The following is a 17076-nucleotide window of genomic DNA, read 5'->3' as shown; positions in this document are numbered from 1 at the left end:
ACACTACGAAGTTTCGTGAGACCCATCGAAAAATGATGTCGGAAAATTTTGAAATATATATTTCCGCGAAGCTCTTGACGAGTGGAGCGCTCCGGTACTCTCGATTTTCTCATGGGGTTCACGGTTTGTGAGAAATCTAGCTCAAAAGTCAAAATGGGATAAAACTTTCCGGACAAAAATTGGGCAAACCGCTCGATGGATTTTAATGTTCTTGGTGTCTATGGAAAGCTCTCGAGGTGTAGAAGAGTTTTAACATAAGACCCGGTTCAATCGATGGCCGGATCGGCTGGATTTTGGCTGGGAAGGCGAAACAACGCGCTCCCGTAGGGGGAACTTCGCGCGACGTTTTTCGGCCGCCTGGAGCGTATGCCGACAGCAAAGAGGGGCTGGGGCGGCGCGCCGACGAGTGGGGAGGGCTGGGTGGCGGCGGTGCTGCGAGAGGGGGTGAGAGGAGAGAGAAAACGGGAGAGGAGGAAGAGGCGTCGGGCGCGCGCGAGAGGAGGAAGAAGAAAAAAAGAAATGACCGATTCGATTCGATCGGTCCGATTCGGTCTGGTTCGATTCGATCTGTCTGATTCAGGATACAAAATTTTGAATTTTTACTCTGCTTTGGGACCGAAAATGAGGCCCAAAAATTCTAAAAAAATTCTAAAAAACTCAAAAAAATTCGTAGAGTCTAAATATATTTTTAATTTTGCCACGCGGTCTTTAAATAAATTTTTAAAAATCATCAAAGTTTTATATTTTCGAAAAATCAAACCCGATTTCTAAAATTCGAAAAATTTCAAATAATTTTCCAAAAAATAAAATAAAATAATATATTAATATTTACCCACAAAATAATAAATTTAAAATTTAGAGGTGTTACACTCGGAGTATTTGGCCGCCACAAATTGATGAATTTGGCACCATCTTCTGCATCTTTTCAAAATCTTGTGACCCTAGATGTGTGGAGATGTCAAGGATTAGTACATTTGGTGAAATCCTCCACTGCCGAAAGTATGTTGCATCTCACCAAAATGAGTGTAAGAGAAAGAAATATGGTGACAGAAAATGAAGGAAATTAATCACAAGATGAGATTATTTTCCCCAGTTTGGAAATTTGATACTTGATCGTTTAAAAAGCCTCATTGCCTTCTGCTCAACGAGCTGCAACATCAAATTCCCTTGTTTGAAAGTAGTAGTTGTGACAGAGTGCCCTACCTAGTATGAGGGTTTTCTCTCAAGGAGTCATTAGCGTACGAGGGCTACAGAAAGTATATGCAACTCAAGAAAGAGATGAATGGCGTTGGGTTAATGACTTGAATGCCACTATACAGAGACTCTCTATGATATGTATTTATTGATTAACCTAAAAAATATAAATTATGCGCACTTCTTTAAGTATTATTATGAATATTAATTTCAAATTGGAACATATTAGTAGAGAGACTGAATTCGAATTTCCCAATTACTTGTGCATTGGAGGATTCAGGTTAGCCACTAGATCAAATCCAAAATGGCTAAATATAATTACTTCTTTAGAAATTATAGATAGTAGTCATCAAAACAAATGAAATAATTCAGTAAATTCACTAACATAGGTACACGAGCTTGGAATAATCATCCAATTAGAATATTATGATTGGATATTGTCACCAAGATGTCATGGAATTGAAACCCTAAATTTATATTGTGCCTATTCAGTTGTTTCTCTCTCTAAATGTGGACCTTTTTATTCTGATAGAGCTAAGTATGAATTGCATGGACTGGTTTAGCAAATACAAACTTATGGTACACTTCCCTATTTGATTTTGTTGCTGAATGCACAAATTAAAACTCGTTGCAGAAATTTTGATTAGTTTGAATTAAATGTTAGCATTTTAAGCATACTGTTGTTCTGTCAGAATTATTTATCATCGTATGGGTTTTTGAGAATCCATCAATTATGGGTTTCATTTCAGGGACTTGGTTAATAGACGCATTGAAAGATCCTTAATAACTGGGGTTTGCTCTATAAACACCATTAAGAAAATGACATCTAAATAATCAAAGTTTACTTACGAAGATCACTCGGATATGATAAACTTGTGGTCGATGATGGTGTGAGGCTATGATAAACTTCTGGGTGTCTTCGCATGCATTTGTAGTGTTCGTGAAAGTTCCTAAATGAAAAGCAAAAACACTGCCACTACTCGAATCTCAATTCATTTGCCATATTGATACAGCTTGTTTGGATTTAACTGAAAGTTATCCTACTAAGCATCTAATTTTCATTTTTTGCTTTGATTGAAATTTGAAACTACTGAATGGAAGAATAGGAAGGAAAGAGAGACAAAGGAACAAATAATTATCACATGCAATCATTCATAATTTTATAAATATTTTTATAAAATTAATTATTACACGCAATTATTTATAATTTTATAGTATTTTCATAAAATTCATATAATTTTATATAAAATAGTTAATAAGTCAATATATTAATATAAAAAGTTTTAATTTTTAATTAAAATAATTTTTATGAAATTAAATTAAATTTCAATGAATTTTATGAAAAAAATTAAAATTTAATAATTTTTATAAAAATTCTCATAAAATTGTGTGACTATGTGTGATATTTCTCAAAGAACAATGAATAAAACTAAAAATGGTGACAGCAAGGCGCGAATTAAAATAAAAATAAAAGTTTGAATTTTATAATTATTTAACCTTGAACAAATATAACTATTTAATTTTTTAAAAATAATTAATTTTTATAATTTTAATTTTATTATAGAGTACGTCTATTAAATAATTAATTAATATAATATATTTATTAATTATTTTTTAATAGTATTTATATTTTACATCACTTATGATCAATTTTATTGTATTAATATGTAGTTAGATATAGTTAGATATCTATAATTTGATTATTTATTATTTAAATAAAATATATTTATAATTGTGACATTGTGGTTATTAATTTCATTTTTATTTTTACTTTTTTCTAACACAAATATAACAATAATATATTTTAATCAAAATAATTAATTTATTGAAACCAACTTTTCAAAGAAAATGGTTTCTGATAAAATTGTTGAATTTTGAAAGGTTCCTTCAGGGAAATTCCTCAAATAAGCAGAAGAGAAAAATTCCAAAGAATTAAGAAACAGAAAAAAAAATTACAACATTATTCTTTTTTATTAATAAAATATAAATATTCTATTATAATAATTCAATCTTTAGTTTTTTTTTTCTTTTTATAAAGAATAAATTAACCTTTTTATTGACTGAATTTATTCTTTTTTTAACAATTTAAATTTAATTTAACATATCAAATTTAAATTTAATAATAAAGCAATTAGTAATAAAAATTATTAATAAGCATTTATTTCCTTAATATTTGTCATTGTTTATATAATATATTTAAATTTTAAAGATTCAATATTAATATATATCGCTGTTATTTATCAGATATAATTATTTGCCAAGTTTCTTGTAGTAAAATTAATGATATGCTATCAATAAATAAAATTTGAATAATACCTTTAAAGATTTTTTAAATAAATGAAAATAATTATTATAAAGAATTTTTAAAATATAAATTAATTATTATTATTATTATTATTAAGCAAATATTCTTAAAATAAATTTTTAGTAATTATTATAATAAACTTAGAAAGAATAAAAAAAATTACATTAATAAATTTAGTTATGATAATGAAAATGACATATATCTTATATTTTATCATTAGATTTTTTTTGGCACATAAATTTATTATAACAGATTTTATTTTGTTTTATTATTATAGCTATAGCATTTAAATTATTTTATCTTTTTCTTATTGTATGCCTCTTTATTTTTTATAGTTATAATAATAAAAGTAATAAATAAATTAAATTTACTTTAGATGATGAAAATGACATAAATTTATAAAAATAAAAATTAAATATCAAAATTTATTTTATTTTATTTTATTTTATTTTAGCAAATAAATCATTTAATGTGCGACTAATTGTTATTTTATTTTTCGACAAAAAATGTTATTTTATTTGAATATTATTTTTAATTCTTCAATTATATATATAACATGAGTAATTTAATCTATTTTAGAGATAATTATTATTTAGTATCTATATTTTATTTCGTTGAATAATTTACTCTTCATTAATTTTTTTATTATTCATATTATTTAAATTACGATTTAATTTCTCTATCTTAAAAAAATTAATTAATTGATCCCTATATTATAAAAAATACTACTATTTAATTCTTCTATTTTAATAAAATTAATTAGTTAGTTCATATATTTTAAAAAATATATTATTAAATAAAAATAAAAATTTTACTTTATGAAGATTAAATCTGAATATATATATATATATATATATATATATATATATATATATATATATATATATATATATATATATATATATATTCTAAATTTTTAATTTCTTAAATATCATTTTTGTATGTTATCTATTATGAAATAATTTTCTTTAATTACCTATAAGTTTAAGAAAATTAATTAATTTTGTTATATAAATAATTTGTATCATTTTTATCGATAGATGAAAATAAAAAGAGAATGAAGGGAGAAGAATGTGATTGTAAAAGAAAAAAAACATTGAGAGAAAGAACACAAGGGAAGATAAAAGAGAAATATTGAAGAAAATGATTAAAGTAGTTTAGGTATAAAAAATAATTATAAAATTAAATATTAATAGAGTTAAATTACATGATTAATAAATATATTTTCTCTAAATATAAAGATTAACTAATTAATTTTATTAAAATATAAAAAAATTAAATATTAATTTGATTAGTATTAACTAACTAAAAAATGACGAAGAAAATAAATAATTTAATGAAATAAAATATAAAAATTAAATAATATATTATTTAAAATATAAAAATTAAATAATTAATATCATTAAAATATAAAAATTAAATATATTATTTAAAAAAATTTCATCAATTTTATTAATCTATTTTTATTTTTTTCAACAAATTCTGATTTAATTTTTCATTTTTTTAAATCCCAAGACAGGATTTTATTTTTCTTCTTTTCCCATTTGCAAGGACTAACTTCTTTTCCCATTTTTCATTTTTTTAAATCCCAAGACAGGATTTTATTTTTCCCATTGGAATTGAGTTGTAGCTCCACTTCGCAGCAAGGGTTCTTAGGAAGAGAAAGGGAATGAATGAGACGAAAGGTCTGCTTTTTCCGCCAATAATTTCTGCTAGGTTTCCTCTCTTCAAGTTGAAGGAGAACCCATCTCGATCATCTTCTACTAATTCTATTTTTAAGTAGTTATTTCTCCTTTCGCTGTCACATCTGTAAGTACTTGCAAAATTTTTCTGCTAGAGTTTTAAATTGTTATGGTTCCTAAAGTTGTTGATAAATCAATAACATGCCTGTAACGATCTGGGTATTTTGGGCACCGTTTATACTGTAGGAAATCACTGAATCTTATCTGGGTTTGAATTGAATTGATGGATTTGAGGTGGCTTAGCGCCATATTAGTTGGGGCAGGCTGCCTTGCTTTGGGTTACTGTATTGGTTCTCGCCGTCCTGCTTTCATCTTTCTTCGAGCCAAAGTAGCTAAAGATGACACTCTCTTTGGTAGTGGAAGCAAGAAAAATAAGTCCAAAGAACCCTTTGACGTTGAGAAGCTCGCTGATATTCTTGATGATTTCAAAATGGTAAATCTCTCTCTCTCTCTCTCTCTCTCTCTCTCTCTCTCTGCTTGCTTTCTGAATGTAATGTGAAGTTCGAAGATCTATTCTTTTCTAGTTGCTCTTCTATATTTGTTTGTCAATTTTTACAGGTTTTGGTTGTCAGAAATGATCTTAAGATGGGGAAAGGAAAAATCGCCGCCCAATGCAGGTAGCCTAGCTCGTTTTTCAATTTATATAAACAAAGTTCCCTCAAATTGCAAGTTGGAACAAAGACTTCCCAACAACAGCTTCTTTTTGAGGGTTCTTTTCTTGAGCATTTGTTTTGTCTGCCTTCTCCACTACAAAGAAATCACTGAGAGCTGCCCTTTATTGTTGTTAATTTATGGGGATCTATTAGTAAAGCAGTTTTAAAGATTGGTGCAAACATACTGTAAAAAAAGCTTGTTTGTATATGATTTGATCAATAGCATCTCTATTATTGGGTGTTTGATAGAGAGAGATTATATGATTATTAGAAATCCTTTGATGACCGATTTTCTGGCTTACTGATGCTATGTTTCTTTCTTAGATCAACTACTGATTGTCTTCTTTCTGCATGTAAATTTGAAGGGAATGAGATCTTTAAATACCTCACTAAACTTTGAAGACTAATATATTTTTTGGGAAACTGGGTGTAGCTGATTCTTTTAGAGATGGCAAATAATGGAATATGCTTGTGTTATTGGCATATAATCTGATGAATAATGGCATTGAGCCATGTACCATGTGGTTTATATGTGATAATTCAGAGAAGGTTACAAATCTGTTGTACCCCACCTCTCCTTGGGGGTCCGCTCTTTTTACGGCCTATTGGATGTTAATTTGAACATAGAATGGATCTAATGATAGTTTTTGGCTGTCTTCTTGCACTATAGGAATTACAAATCTGTTTTACTCCATCCCCCCTTGGGGATCCCCTCTTTTTACAGCCTATTGGATGTTAATTTGAACATAGAATGATCTAATGATAGTTTTGGGCTGTCTTGTTGCATCATAGGGATTACAAATCTGTTGTAGCCCATCCTTCTTGGGGATCCCCTCTTTTAACAGCCTATTGGATGTTAATTTCAACATTAATGGATCTAGGGCTAATAAATCTGGTGAAGTTGTCAACTATTGACATTAAAATCCATGTCTTAGTTTTATTGATCAGCTGAAGGCAAGACTGACTTTTTGCTTGGGGTTGGAGGGTTCTAATGGGGATTATCCTGTGTAACAATAATGTATATCATTATCTCTAAGCTTCAGCTGAGATAGGCTGAACAAACCTCATCTTCCTTATCTTGTAACCCTATTTTTATATAGCTCAATGCAATAAACAATACACAGTATTACACAAGCATTTACAGGTTCACCATGGGAAATTTTTTTCTTACCACAAATGTTATTCCTTTTCCTTGTTTCTTTTGTTAGTTGAGCAGGCTTTTGTGGATTTTATTGTTTGAACAACTGCTGGCTCTTATTTTTGTTACTTATCTAACACTTTAAGAAAGGGGCTCTTATCTTTGTTAATTATTACTTAACTAACACTTTAAGAAAAGGCCAGTTTGTGCTGTATCAAGTGATGATTTTCTGATTCTTTATTCCTTTCATGAGTTAGTTCTCCTCTTCAAGGATACATTGACGTTAATGATCCTTGGCTGATTAATATGCTACTTTTCTTCTGTTCTCTTTTCTTGCTATTCAACTGGACCTTATTCTAATTCATGAAAAAGCTTTGCCTTGGCCAGCCATGCAACTTTGGGCCTATATAAGAAGCTCCTTCATCGGGCACCTAAAGCGTTAAACAGGTAATCTACACGCTTATTCAAATTAAATTAGTTTGAACCTGGGTAGGGGGGTGGGTATGTTATTTCCTACTGCTTCTTCCTCTTCCAATTCTAAAGCTTTTGATAAAAATGCAGGTGGGAGATGTGTGCGCAGCCAAAGGTGGTTGTGAAAATTGAAAGCGAGGAGGATATGCTTATTTTGCAAGTCAGTATGTCTTAGCATTCTTGTGATGTCATAATTAATGCCGTCCTAAAATTCTTGTGCTGTTGTAGTAGTTAATATGGCCATTACACTCTTTTCAGTGCTACAATTTGTGAACACTTTTCATTTTTAATTTATTTTTTTCTTGGTTTTTGGTTGGTGATTGGGAGGTGAAGGAGAATTGCAGTGCTAAAAAGGGATTTTTACAATTTCCGCTAACTATTTTTGTGATTTTTATGTAAGAGCATCAGCCTAAGTGGATACCCAAATTAATGAGAATATGATAGAGTAAGGAGTATGAAAAATAAATAAGTGAGACAAGAAACTAAGAGAAACAGGTTTGATTGTATTAATTTCGGCAAACTTTTTACAGAACAAATATTAAATTCAAAATAGCAATCCAGTCTCTACAGCAACAAGAAGAGAAAAAGAAAGATAAATGACTGAGAAATAATTCTGCCCTCACAATTCTAGATAGCCAAAAGATGCTCCTTCATTCTGCTCACTTTCCTTGTATTCTGGAGATGATTCCTCTGTTATAACCACCTTTGGTCACATGTCCTTCTCCCTTTTGTTCCTTACAGCAGCCCATTCCAATTGCACATCATCAAGCAAGATTCCTTTTCCTTTCCTTGTTCTTTAGGTCTTCTAGAATAAACCTTGAAAGGTTTTTGGCCCTTCTTGAGTCTTGACCCTATCAGAATATGTAATGTTGGTCTCCAAAATGTTATTTAGAAAACAGTAAATCATTGAAACCTAAATTTAGATACTGTCAACTGTGACTCTCTTGATATTTATGTATTGCTATGGCTTTCCACTTAGCTAAGCTAATGGTAATTGAAGAAACATTAATAGATGTGACTTTGTTCTTTGCCTTGTTTATTGCTGTCACCAGGATTATTTTGTTTTTTTCTCTGTTTTGTTCAGCTTGTTTTACATTATTTCCTCTCTTGCTTTAAAACATTTATAATCTTGTTATTTTTATCTACAAACTCATAAGGAGCATGTTGTTGAAGTTTTGAATGTTTGTTGACGGGTAATTTTTGCATTGTTGGCCAAATTTGTAAAGCCTCTTTTTAGTTTTGGAACTTAATTGGCTGTTATAATGACCTTAAAAGTATTTTCTAGGCCTATGTTTTTACTTTGTCCTTTGATGGCAATTTTTGTATTCTACCCTTAACTTTTGTTATAGATTCTTAATTAGTTTCATTTATATGGTTTTGTTTACCTAACTTATTTATCCTGTTTGGCAGGAGAGGGCAAAATCACTTAAATTGCCAACTCATGTAACCATTGATGCTGGGAGAACACAGATTGCACCAAGTGAGTCACAGAGATGATTCCCTTCATTGAGATTGGCTTGGTTTTGCTAGATGATTAATTTTTGTGTAGACAACATAAATTATAGTTTCATTGTGTAATGAAGTGTCCATTTGGACTTGAAGTTGCTCAGGAGTCATTTTTATGTGTTTTTAGGAAACATAGCTTGTTGACGAGTTTGGTAGAAGAATTGAAACTGTCTGTGCCATATTTGGCAAATTGTGGAGTATGGGAAGTAAAGTAAAAGTTAGCTCCTCAAAAGGAAATCAACAAAGGACTGCTGTTAATGCTTTGAAGGAGCATGCTAAGAAGCATTATGGCAGCATTACAGCAACCCAAAATGGACCTAAGGAATTAGGAGCTAGGAAGTAGAAGGTAGAAACCAGTGAAGTCTCTCAAACCTCAAACAGACAACCTGTTTTAGTTGCAGAGGTCATGATAAAATTTCTTCCATTGGGTATATTTGCAGTTTAAAGATTTTGTCTAGCTCAGAGAATGGTTATAGTTTATAATTAATGTGCTTGAGCCTCTAATAACACATAACATTCCTTCTCTGTTTTCTTAATATATTGGAAGTATGAAAGCAAATAAACAAAAAGATGAAATATGATTCTAAACTTTCAAATTCAAATTAATTAGTTCGCAAATCAGAGGATTAATTACTTTGCAAAGCTGAGGTTGAGCTCTAATATATGGAAATGCAAGAATTAGTAGGATAAGCAAGGTTGCTTAAAGCACAGGCTCTCTCCCAGTTCAATTTGTTTTTTGGGGTCATGGACAAGTCAACCTTTTTCAAATGCACATTTACAACACTCTAATTCTTGACAAGCTTACTGTTGACTTTGGCTTATGTTGACATTCTTTTCTTCAACAAGCATGGTAAAATTTATTTTTATTTTTCTGCTTTTGTTTCAGATTCAAGAACAGTGATGGCTATTCTTGGTAAGTTTCTCTATTCTAGCAGCGTGTACCTTGTGAGCTGTCTGATCTGATTGTAAAAAATCCCTTAGTTCCATGAAAAAACTGTATGCTTCAGTTTTTACAAAAATAACAAAATGTAACTTCTCAAATGATTTGCAAACTAAATAGAACGTTTTTATGCATGCACTGTTCAGTTCAGTGTGTGCTGAGTATCTTTTATCATGTGGCAAAAGTGGAGATAATAAAAACAACAAAAATGAAGGTTTTGAGATTTACATTTTTATCTCCACATTGTTTTTCCATTGATATGTGCAGGACCTGTTGAGGTGGTTGATGATGTGACAGGTGGACTGAAGCTTTTGTAGAGGCTTCTCCATTAAATTGAATGACCTTTAACCCAAGATGTGGCGAGTTTTCTGGAGATTGGCAGTGCAAGTTCCACACTCATGAAAGGAAAACTGGTCTTATAAAAGTGAGAAAAATCTAGTCTATGCAAAAGCCTTAGCCAGCAATCTTTTTATCATTCTATCAAATTTGAAACTATTATTTCTGATGATGGCAAAAATTCTCTAATGGCTCCTTCACGATTGAGTTGTGCTATAGACTGCAAGTGATAATTTTTTGTTTGTCTAGTTACAACAGTAGAGGCACATTTTCATTTTCATGGGATGCACCAACACCAGGGATGTTGTCTTTAGGATTCAGAACCATGCAACGGCCAGTCTGATTTTTTTTTTTTTTTTTTTTTTTTAAGGTTATCAAGAAAATTTAACTACCCAATTTTTTAGTTGTGTTGTGTTGAAAGTGCCCTGTATGTTGATTTAGGCAGATTTACAATTACAACTATTCTTTAACATATGTTAATGTAAAGCCACAAGATGGTAAGCGTTAACTTGGGGATTGCAGCTTTCAAATTTTCAAAATTGATTTTCCCTGCATTTCTTACTTAGATTGGCTCACTGGTTTAGGCCTCATAATCATAAGGTTACAGACTTGTTTTTGATAATATTGGGAGATTTTTTTTTTTAATTTTCAATTTGTACCAAAATGGAGTCATTGTTTTCCACTAACATGTTAATGGCTTAATCTCATACATGAAAAATGAATTTATGATTAATTTTAATTTGATTAGTAAACTTCAAATTGTATGAACATAATAATTCAAATTTTATTTTGTTTTGCTAGACTCCGTGGAGTTTTAATTAAAAATTTTTGACATAAAATGTAAATTTGGACAAATTAGCCAAATCATGATTACTTTTTAGTCAAATTGAACTTATTTTATATTTTTTAACATTTAAATTTTTTTTAAAATTTTATAATTGTAAGAAATATAATTCAAAATAACGCGTACAACTAGCTTGTACTTGAAAAATAAATTCTTTGATTAAAACTCCCTTATTTTAAACTTTTGACTCTCCTTTTATTAAAATTATCTTTTGTAAACACTCTTTAGCCTGTATTACACTCATTTTTCTTGAAAATCCTTGTCATTATCTAGCCAATGAGACAAAATACTCTTGCCCTTTTCATAAGAATAATTATTTATAAAATGTAGTATACTTTAAAAAAAAGATAAAAAATAAGTAAAAATAAATATAAAAATATATATATTATTAAAAAAGAAAAGAAATACTTATTATTTTGTAAAAGTGCTAGTATATATATATATATATATATATATATGCTTGTTATTTTTGTTAATCGAATAGAAGAAAATCCACCTAATTATTAAAGAAAATGAGTTTGGGGTAGTATTTTTAGAGATAATCATAAAAAGAAAGTACAAAATACAAATTTAAAGCATTAAAGTAATCTCATAATTTTGTGTATTTTGCAAAATGTGCTAGCACTTAATTATTTTATTATTTTTAGAGTGTTTCTTTTTTCTTTTTATTATATATTTATTATCCAGAAAAAAAAAAAAAAGAGTGTACCCAATTTCTTCAAGGATCAAACATTATTATTCTCATGCTTTGAATCCCAACTATCTTTTTCTTGTTAGCCTTATTCTAAACCCCATAGCCCTATTATATCCCTAAAAAGACATTTGATCTCTTTATTGTACTTGCTACTTTAGTGTGGATAGAAGTAGGAAGTTTGCCAATGATATTGGAAATTTATTCATTCATTCATAAAATTTCATCATTCTTTATAGAGACACTTTGGCTATTGATTGCTCTGGAGTTCTTTTTGAGCATGACTTTCTCTTTTGATTTGTTGGTTCTGGAACTTTTGAATAATTAATTGACTTGAGGCTAAGCGGTGAAAGTTTGGGTAAGCATTAAATTCTTTGCATATTGAAAGATGAGTATACAGATTGTTGGTATGGCCAAAGATGAGTTAGGTTGCTCTAGTAGGTAATTTTTATAACTCCATGGATAAGGCACCCTAAAATTGCATTAAATTTTAAGGTTTGCTTTAGGACAAGCAAATATTTGAGTATGGGGGTATTTGATATATGCATTTCATATAGTCATTTAGGTTTGATTTCATAGTTATTTTATCCATTTATTAATCATTTTTAGTTAATTTTATTAGTTATTTAGTTAATTTTTCATAATTTTTGTAATTTTACTTTTGCTTTGTAGATAAAAGGTGTGTTTAAAGGACTAAAATGGTAATTGTACAAATGAGAAGTAAATTCCTGAACCAAAAATGCCAAAAATGAAGTCTAAAATTGAAGACTTTTTAAGGCTATCGAAAGTTATATAAGGAGCTACATAGCCTATGCAGCATGTATCCAAAAAATAGAAAAAATTCTTAAGTTGCCGAAAATTGCATAGCCTAGTGCATAGGCTGCAAGAGACTAGAGAAATATTGTAAGTCTGCCGAAATATACATAGCTTCTTGCATAGCCTATGCACCTTCATGGAGGATGAACTCAAACCAGCCGAAACCTGCATAGGTTATACAATAGCCTATGCAGCTGACTGGAAACTCTCTCAAGCTTGTCAAAATATGCATAGCCTATGCACTTACTTATGGACCTTCACGGAAAATTCTCTGAAATTTACCAAAATATCGCAAGATCTTGCATGGCCACGCAAACCTATTTCTACTTATTTTCTTCAATCCTGACTCTGCATAAGACGCTACATGGGCACAATTTTGGTCATGTGCTTTCTCATTAATTGGCTAAAGAAGTAAAATTCTGTCACACGTGTATGACCTCACCACACACCATTTTTAGTCTATTTTAGGGTTAATTTCAGAGCATATAAAAGCATTATTACCTCATTTTTGCTGTAAGAAAAAAGATTTAGAAGGAGGAGAAAAAGGAGCCGTCAATCTCATTATTTTTCATCTGAAACTTCGATTCTTCTTCATCTCCATCATTTTCTATGTTTCTTTCATCAGGTTTCTTTAGTTTTAGTTTTCTTTTCATCATTTTTTTTCTTCTTTTGCTAGAGCATTTGTATTAAACATAAGTAGTAAGTAGTTCTTTTAAAATTTTGGAGTTGAATATGTAATATTTAAGATATTTTATAGATTTCATTTGATTAGTCCAGATTTTATGGAATTTATGAGGTTTTATCTATTTTTTGTGTGCCTAATGGCATGCTTAGTGCAGGATATAATCAAGAAATTGAACTTAATTAACTTAGATATAAAAATAAATTAGGATTAAGAGGATTAATAAATTGATTAGAGAACCTAATAGGTTTTGGTTAATTTTAACTCCACAAAAGTAGGATTAAGTTAATTAAGACACTATTTGTCTCACTCGAAAGAGTTTTCAAAGGATTTAATAATTAATCTTCTTGAAACCTATAATTTTCACACGTTTGGCTAACCTATCAAAATTCCAAAATAGCTTAAATATGAACCCTATAACTCTGGAGTCGCCTTTTACCATTGTTGATTGTTAATCGATTTTAATTACTTGCACTTTTATTTCTACCATATTTCATTTAATTCAATCTATTTCTTATAATTTTAGTGAAAATTTTATATTCAAGCAAATGCTTTATTGAATTTACAATTATACCCTTTAATTTCCAATCTTTCCATTTAATTGATTATTAGTCCAAATTTAGTTTAGATTAGTAGATTTCTACATCAAAAATTCAATCTATAACACAAATATTCTAGGGAATGATATCTTTTTTGTATTACTTGAGTGACTGGTGCACTTGTGATTTTTTTTTAATCATTTGGCAAAGAAAAACTTATAAATCTTTTCAAAATATGGCAGATACTTATCAAGATATGCTATATTAAGTTTAATAGGTTATGTAAGAGAGCCAATTAACTGAATTTTAAGTTGATGTGTTATATTAAGTTTTTTCTGTCTTTAAATTTTTTAATATTAGAAAAATTATTTATAAAAAAAAACTATATATCGATAATGAATTATGGACGCGGTGAAATTTATGGTCATCAATCTCAAAATTTCTGATATATATAAATTACAAATTAAGAATGTGGAAATTAGGAAGATCAATAATAAATATAATTAACCAAAGGTATTGGTCCGTATATAGTTTTGTGGTTTTATTTTTTATGTTAATTGTCATCTAAAAATGGTTAACTCTTGAGATAAATTTTTAGTTTCACTTTATTAGGTCTAATTACTTCAATTATATATATATATATATATATATATATATAAGAGAAAAGATATTTAATATTTGATTATTTAATTATTTTGGTATGTAGTGAAATGATAAATATCATGGCTAGCTTTCAGTTGAATTAAATTCACCTTTTTAGTTAAGGATAGATTTTTTTTTTTTTTAATTACTTCATAACATATAATATTTAATTAATCAATATAATTATTATTTATGGCAGCAGGCCATTACAAAATCCAAACGAGTACGTAAATATTGGCAAGCTTATTTAGCGCGTGCGTTGGTTGCTAGCCACGATAACAAGATAAATTGATTTCACTCAATCATCATAAGAAGCAGGAGAAGGCCTTCCAAGTAGAAGATGAATGAAGCATTCCAATACTTTCACTGCACATGTGTTGGCCAAATCACTGTTGCTTTCACCTCCATCAGCGTAATTTGAAACTCCATTGAACAAAATAAATGGCAGTTCGTTTGTATGAGCTCCCTGCAAATTAATCACACAAACAATTAATGTAAATAATTAATTAATTAATTAACTCAATTCTTAATTATTTAATTTTGACTAACCAATGCCACAGCAATGCTCGATGTATCCACAACTGAGGTCTCAAAAGTTTTGTAAAGGAAGTCTCTGTATGCTTCATTGCTCACGTATGTATCTGCACTGGAGATCCTCAGTCCAGTAAAAACAAAGTCGATCTGTGTATATTATGGATTGTTATGTTGCAAATTCTAATCTAAGATACAATTAATTTATTTGCTGAGCTTAATTCCTACTGAATTATTATTAGTTACAAACCTCAATCTTATCTGCAATCTGTTGCCATTCTGGAGTAACTTCAATCCAAATACTTTCTTTGAATGTCCCATTTACGTACACCTTTGATTTTTCATACAGTACACTTCCGAGCAAATTTTCTCCTTCCTCTGGTTCATTAAATTCTGCGAACTTGAGCAGACCTTCCTTTGATGCATTGTATGGCTACACACATAAATAAAGTAAATAAATATAGAGCTACTGCTCATAATAACACAGGAGGTTTATATATTTAGATTTTAATATTTGAAAAAAAGAAGCAAGAAAACTTGATTTTAAAGGAAATTCTAGTCTAAATCCAATTCATCATGTACCAAAATAAAGATATATGAGATTCATATATTTAATAAATATGTATTACTATATATTTTATATCTTAAATTCATAATTTACCCATTTAAGCAAGAAAAATCCTGATTTTAGAAAATACCAGCCATTTCCAAAGTCCTGTGGAGCCAACTGCGCTGGGTACAGCAACTTGACCGACGCTCAACCAATCATTAAGGGCTCCAGCACTCCCAAAATAGATGATTCCAAGAAGATTAAATTTGGCAGCCATGATTTCCACTGTTATGGCCACGTTAATCTAAATATATAGCCATTAGCATGTCAATTAATTAAAGAAAAATATTGCAAAAAAAAAAAAAAGAAACGAATCATAATAACATAAGAATACATGTATTACGTACTTCATAACATATAAATACAAAAATTTGATAAATTTTTTAGATATAGTCTCATTATACACTTTAATAAATTACTTTCTTTTGTTATAAAAATTCAATATATACATAATTTTATTTACTTTTTTATATTTTATTATTTAATTTATGAAATTTTATAATTATATTCTTATTCATAAATTAAAATTACTATAAAGTGATTACTATCGATCATTTTTAAAATATAATATGAAATCATAGTAAATTTAAGGATATATATTTTCCTACTCATGAAAATTAGAAAAAATAAATTTCATATAATTGTTAATGAAAATAGTTGTGTATCGAATGCACTGAATAATCCTTTGAAATCATACCGATGGATTAGCTGGACTATTAACGAAGACAAATCTACGTCCATAAATTGTTCCAAGCAAGAATGTTCTTCCTGAGTAATAAACAAAAATCACGTTATATAGTAAATTATAGGAGGAAATTAGAAAGGTTTTATAAGAAGAATAGTTTCACGCACAAGTTACCTTTGTATGCAACAGATGAAGTAGAATTGAAGATGCCAGACTCATTAAATGCCTGCTCAGAGGAAGTGGTAGTCACAATGATCGCATAAACTGGTGGTTTTAAGTCATTGATCTTCTGGACAGCCCCTTGCAGAGGGTTTTTCATGCTAAGTTGCATGGTGGGCGATGCCATAGCCAGCAGCCCGATCACTACCACTGCCATTTCAACCGGCCACATCATTCGTCGTGATCCTGCCACGGCCATTGTTTTTCCCTATAGGTGTAAGAGACAAGTGAACAAGAGAGAAAAATAGAGAGTAAATTAAGAACAATGTGATGCTTAGAGTGTTAAGTCAGGTGGCTTTATATAGGAAAATATAGATATCCACCGCTTGATATGCGAGGTTGTTTTTGAAATTTCACTTAAAATAGACTTAAAAATATTATTATTTTATATAATATTATTATTTTATATATTATTATTAATGTAGAGTAAATTTAACCATTTAAAAAATTTAGAATTTTTTGATCTTTATCAATTATAGATAATTCTATAAGTTTATTTTATTTACAATAAGTTGACTAATTTTAATTTACT

The 17076-nt window shown here is 29.3% G+C and overlaps 2 protein-coding genes across 3 annotated transcripts; one reads left to right on the top strand and one right to left on the bottom strand.

Moving 5' to 3' along the window:
- The first annotated feature begins 5111 nt into the window (after positions 1–5111).
- Positions 5112–10801, top strand: LOC110641421 (uncharacterized). Of its 2 annotated transcripts, none has more exons than XM_021793122.2 (8): positions 5112–5308; positions 5428–5674; positions 5800–5858; positions 7405–7479; positions 7594–7663; positions 8914–8983; positions 9896–9922; positions 10217–10801. In XM_021793122.2, exons 2-8 carry the CDS (start codon positions 5465–5467, stop codon positions 10264–10266), a joined length of 561 nt encoding a protein of 186 aa, XP_021648814.2. In that variant the 5' UTR covers positions 5112–5308; positions 5428–5464; the 3' UTR covers positions 10267–10801. The 2 variants fall into 2 exon arrangements, with proteins under 2 accessions (XP_021648814.2, XP_021648815.2); XM_021793123.2 differs by having other exon boundaries at positions 5118–5308; positions 7420–7479.
- Positions 10802–14664: 3863 nt separating this feature from the next.
- LOC110641420 (bark storage protein A) lies at positions 14665–16824 on the bottom strand. The gene is made up of 6 exons (XM_021793121.2): positions 16500–16824; positions 16338–16408; positions 15729–15884; positions 15281–15463; positions 15049–15180; positions 14665–14965 (listed from the first exon to the last, which is right to left on the bottom strand). Exons 1-6 carry the CDS (start codon positions 16741–16743, stop codon positions 14798–14800), a joined length of 954 nt encoding a protein of 317 aa, XP_021648813.2. The 5' UTR covers positions 16744–16824; the 3' UTR covers positions 14665–14797.
- Positions 16825–17076: the final 252 nt, after the last annotated feature.

This window comes from Hevea brasiliensis, chromosome 3 (genome assembly GCF_030052815.1).
Source record: "Hevea brasiliensis isolate MT/VB/25A 57/8 chromosome 3, ASM3005281v1, whole genome shotgun sequence".
In the NCBI taxonomy this organism is placed as follows: domain Eukaryota; kingdom Viridiplantae; phylum Streptophyta; class Magnoliopsida; order Malpighiales; family Euphorbiaceae; genus Hevea; species Hevea brasiliensis.
This window is presented reverse-complemented; position numbering and strand designations above follow the sequence as displayed.

What these genes read in the sequence shown, in the direction of transcription:
- LOC110641421 (XM_021793122.2), top strand. Translation starts at nt 5,465, where the DNA reads ATGGATTTGAGGTGGCTTAGCGCCATATTAGTTGGGGCAGGCTGCCTT. An exon ending in TTCTTGATGATTTCAAAATG is followed by an intron (nt 5,675 to 5,799) that starts GTAAATCTCTCT and finishes CAATTTTTACAG; the next exon opens with GTTTTGGTTGTCAGAAATGA. An exon ending in GAGAACACAGATTGCACCAA is followed by an intron (nt 8,984 to 9,895) that starts GTGAGTCACAGA and finishes CTTTTGTTTCAG; the next exon opens with ATTCAAGAACAGTGATGGCT.
- LOC110641420 (XM_021793121.2), bottom strand. Translation starts at nt 16,743, where the DNA reads ATGGCCGTGGCAGGATCACGACGAATGATGTGGCCGGTTGAAATGGCA. An exon ending in ATAGTCCAGCTAATCCATCG is followed by an intron (nt 15,885 to 16,337) that starts GTATGATTTCAA and finishes CTATATATTTAG; the next exon opens with ATTAACGTGGCCATAACAGT. An exon ending in CAGGACTTTGGAAATGGCTG is followed by an intron (nt 15,464 to 15,728) that starts GTATTTTCTAAA and finishes TTATGTGTGTAG; the next exon opens with CCATACAATGCATCAAAGGA.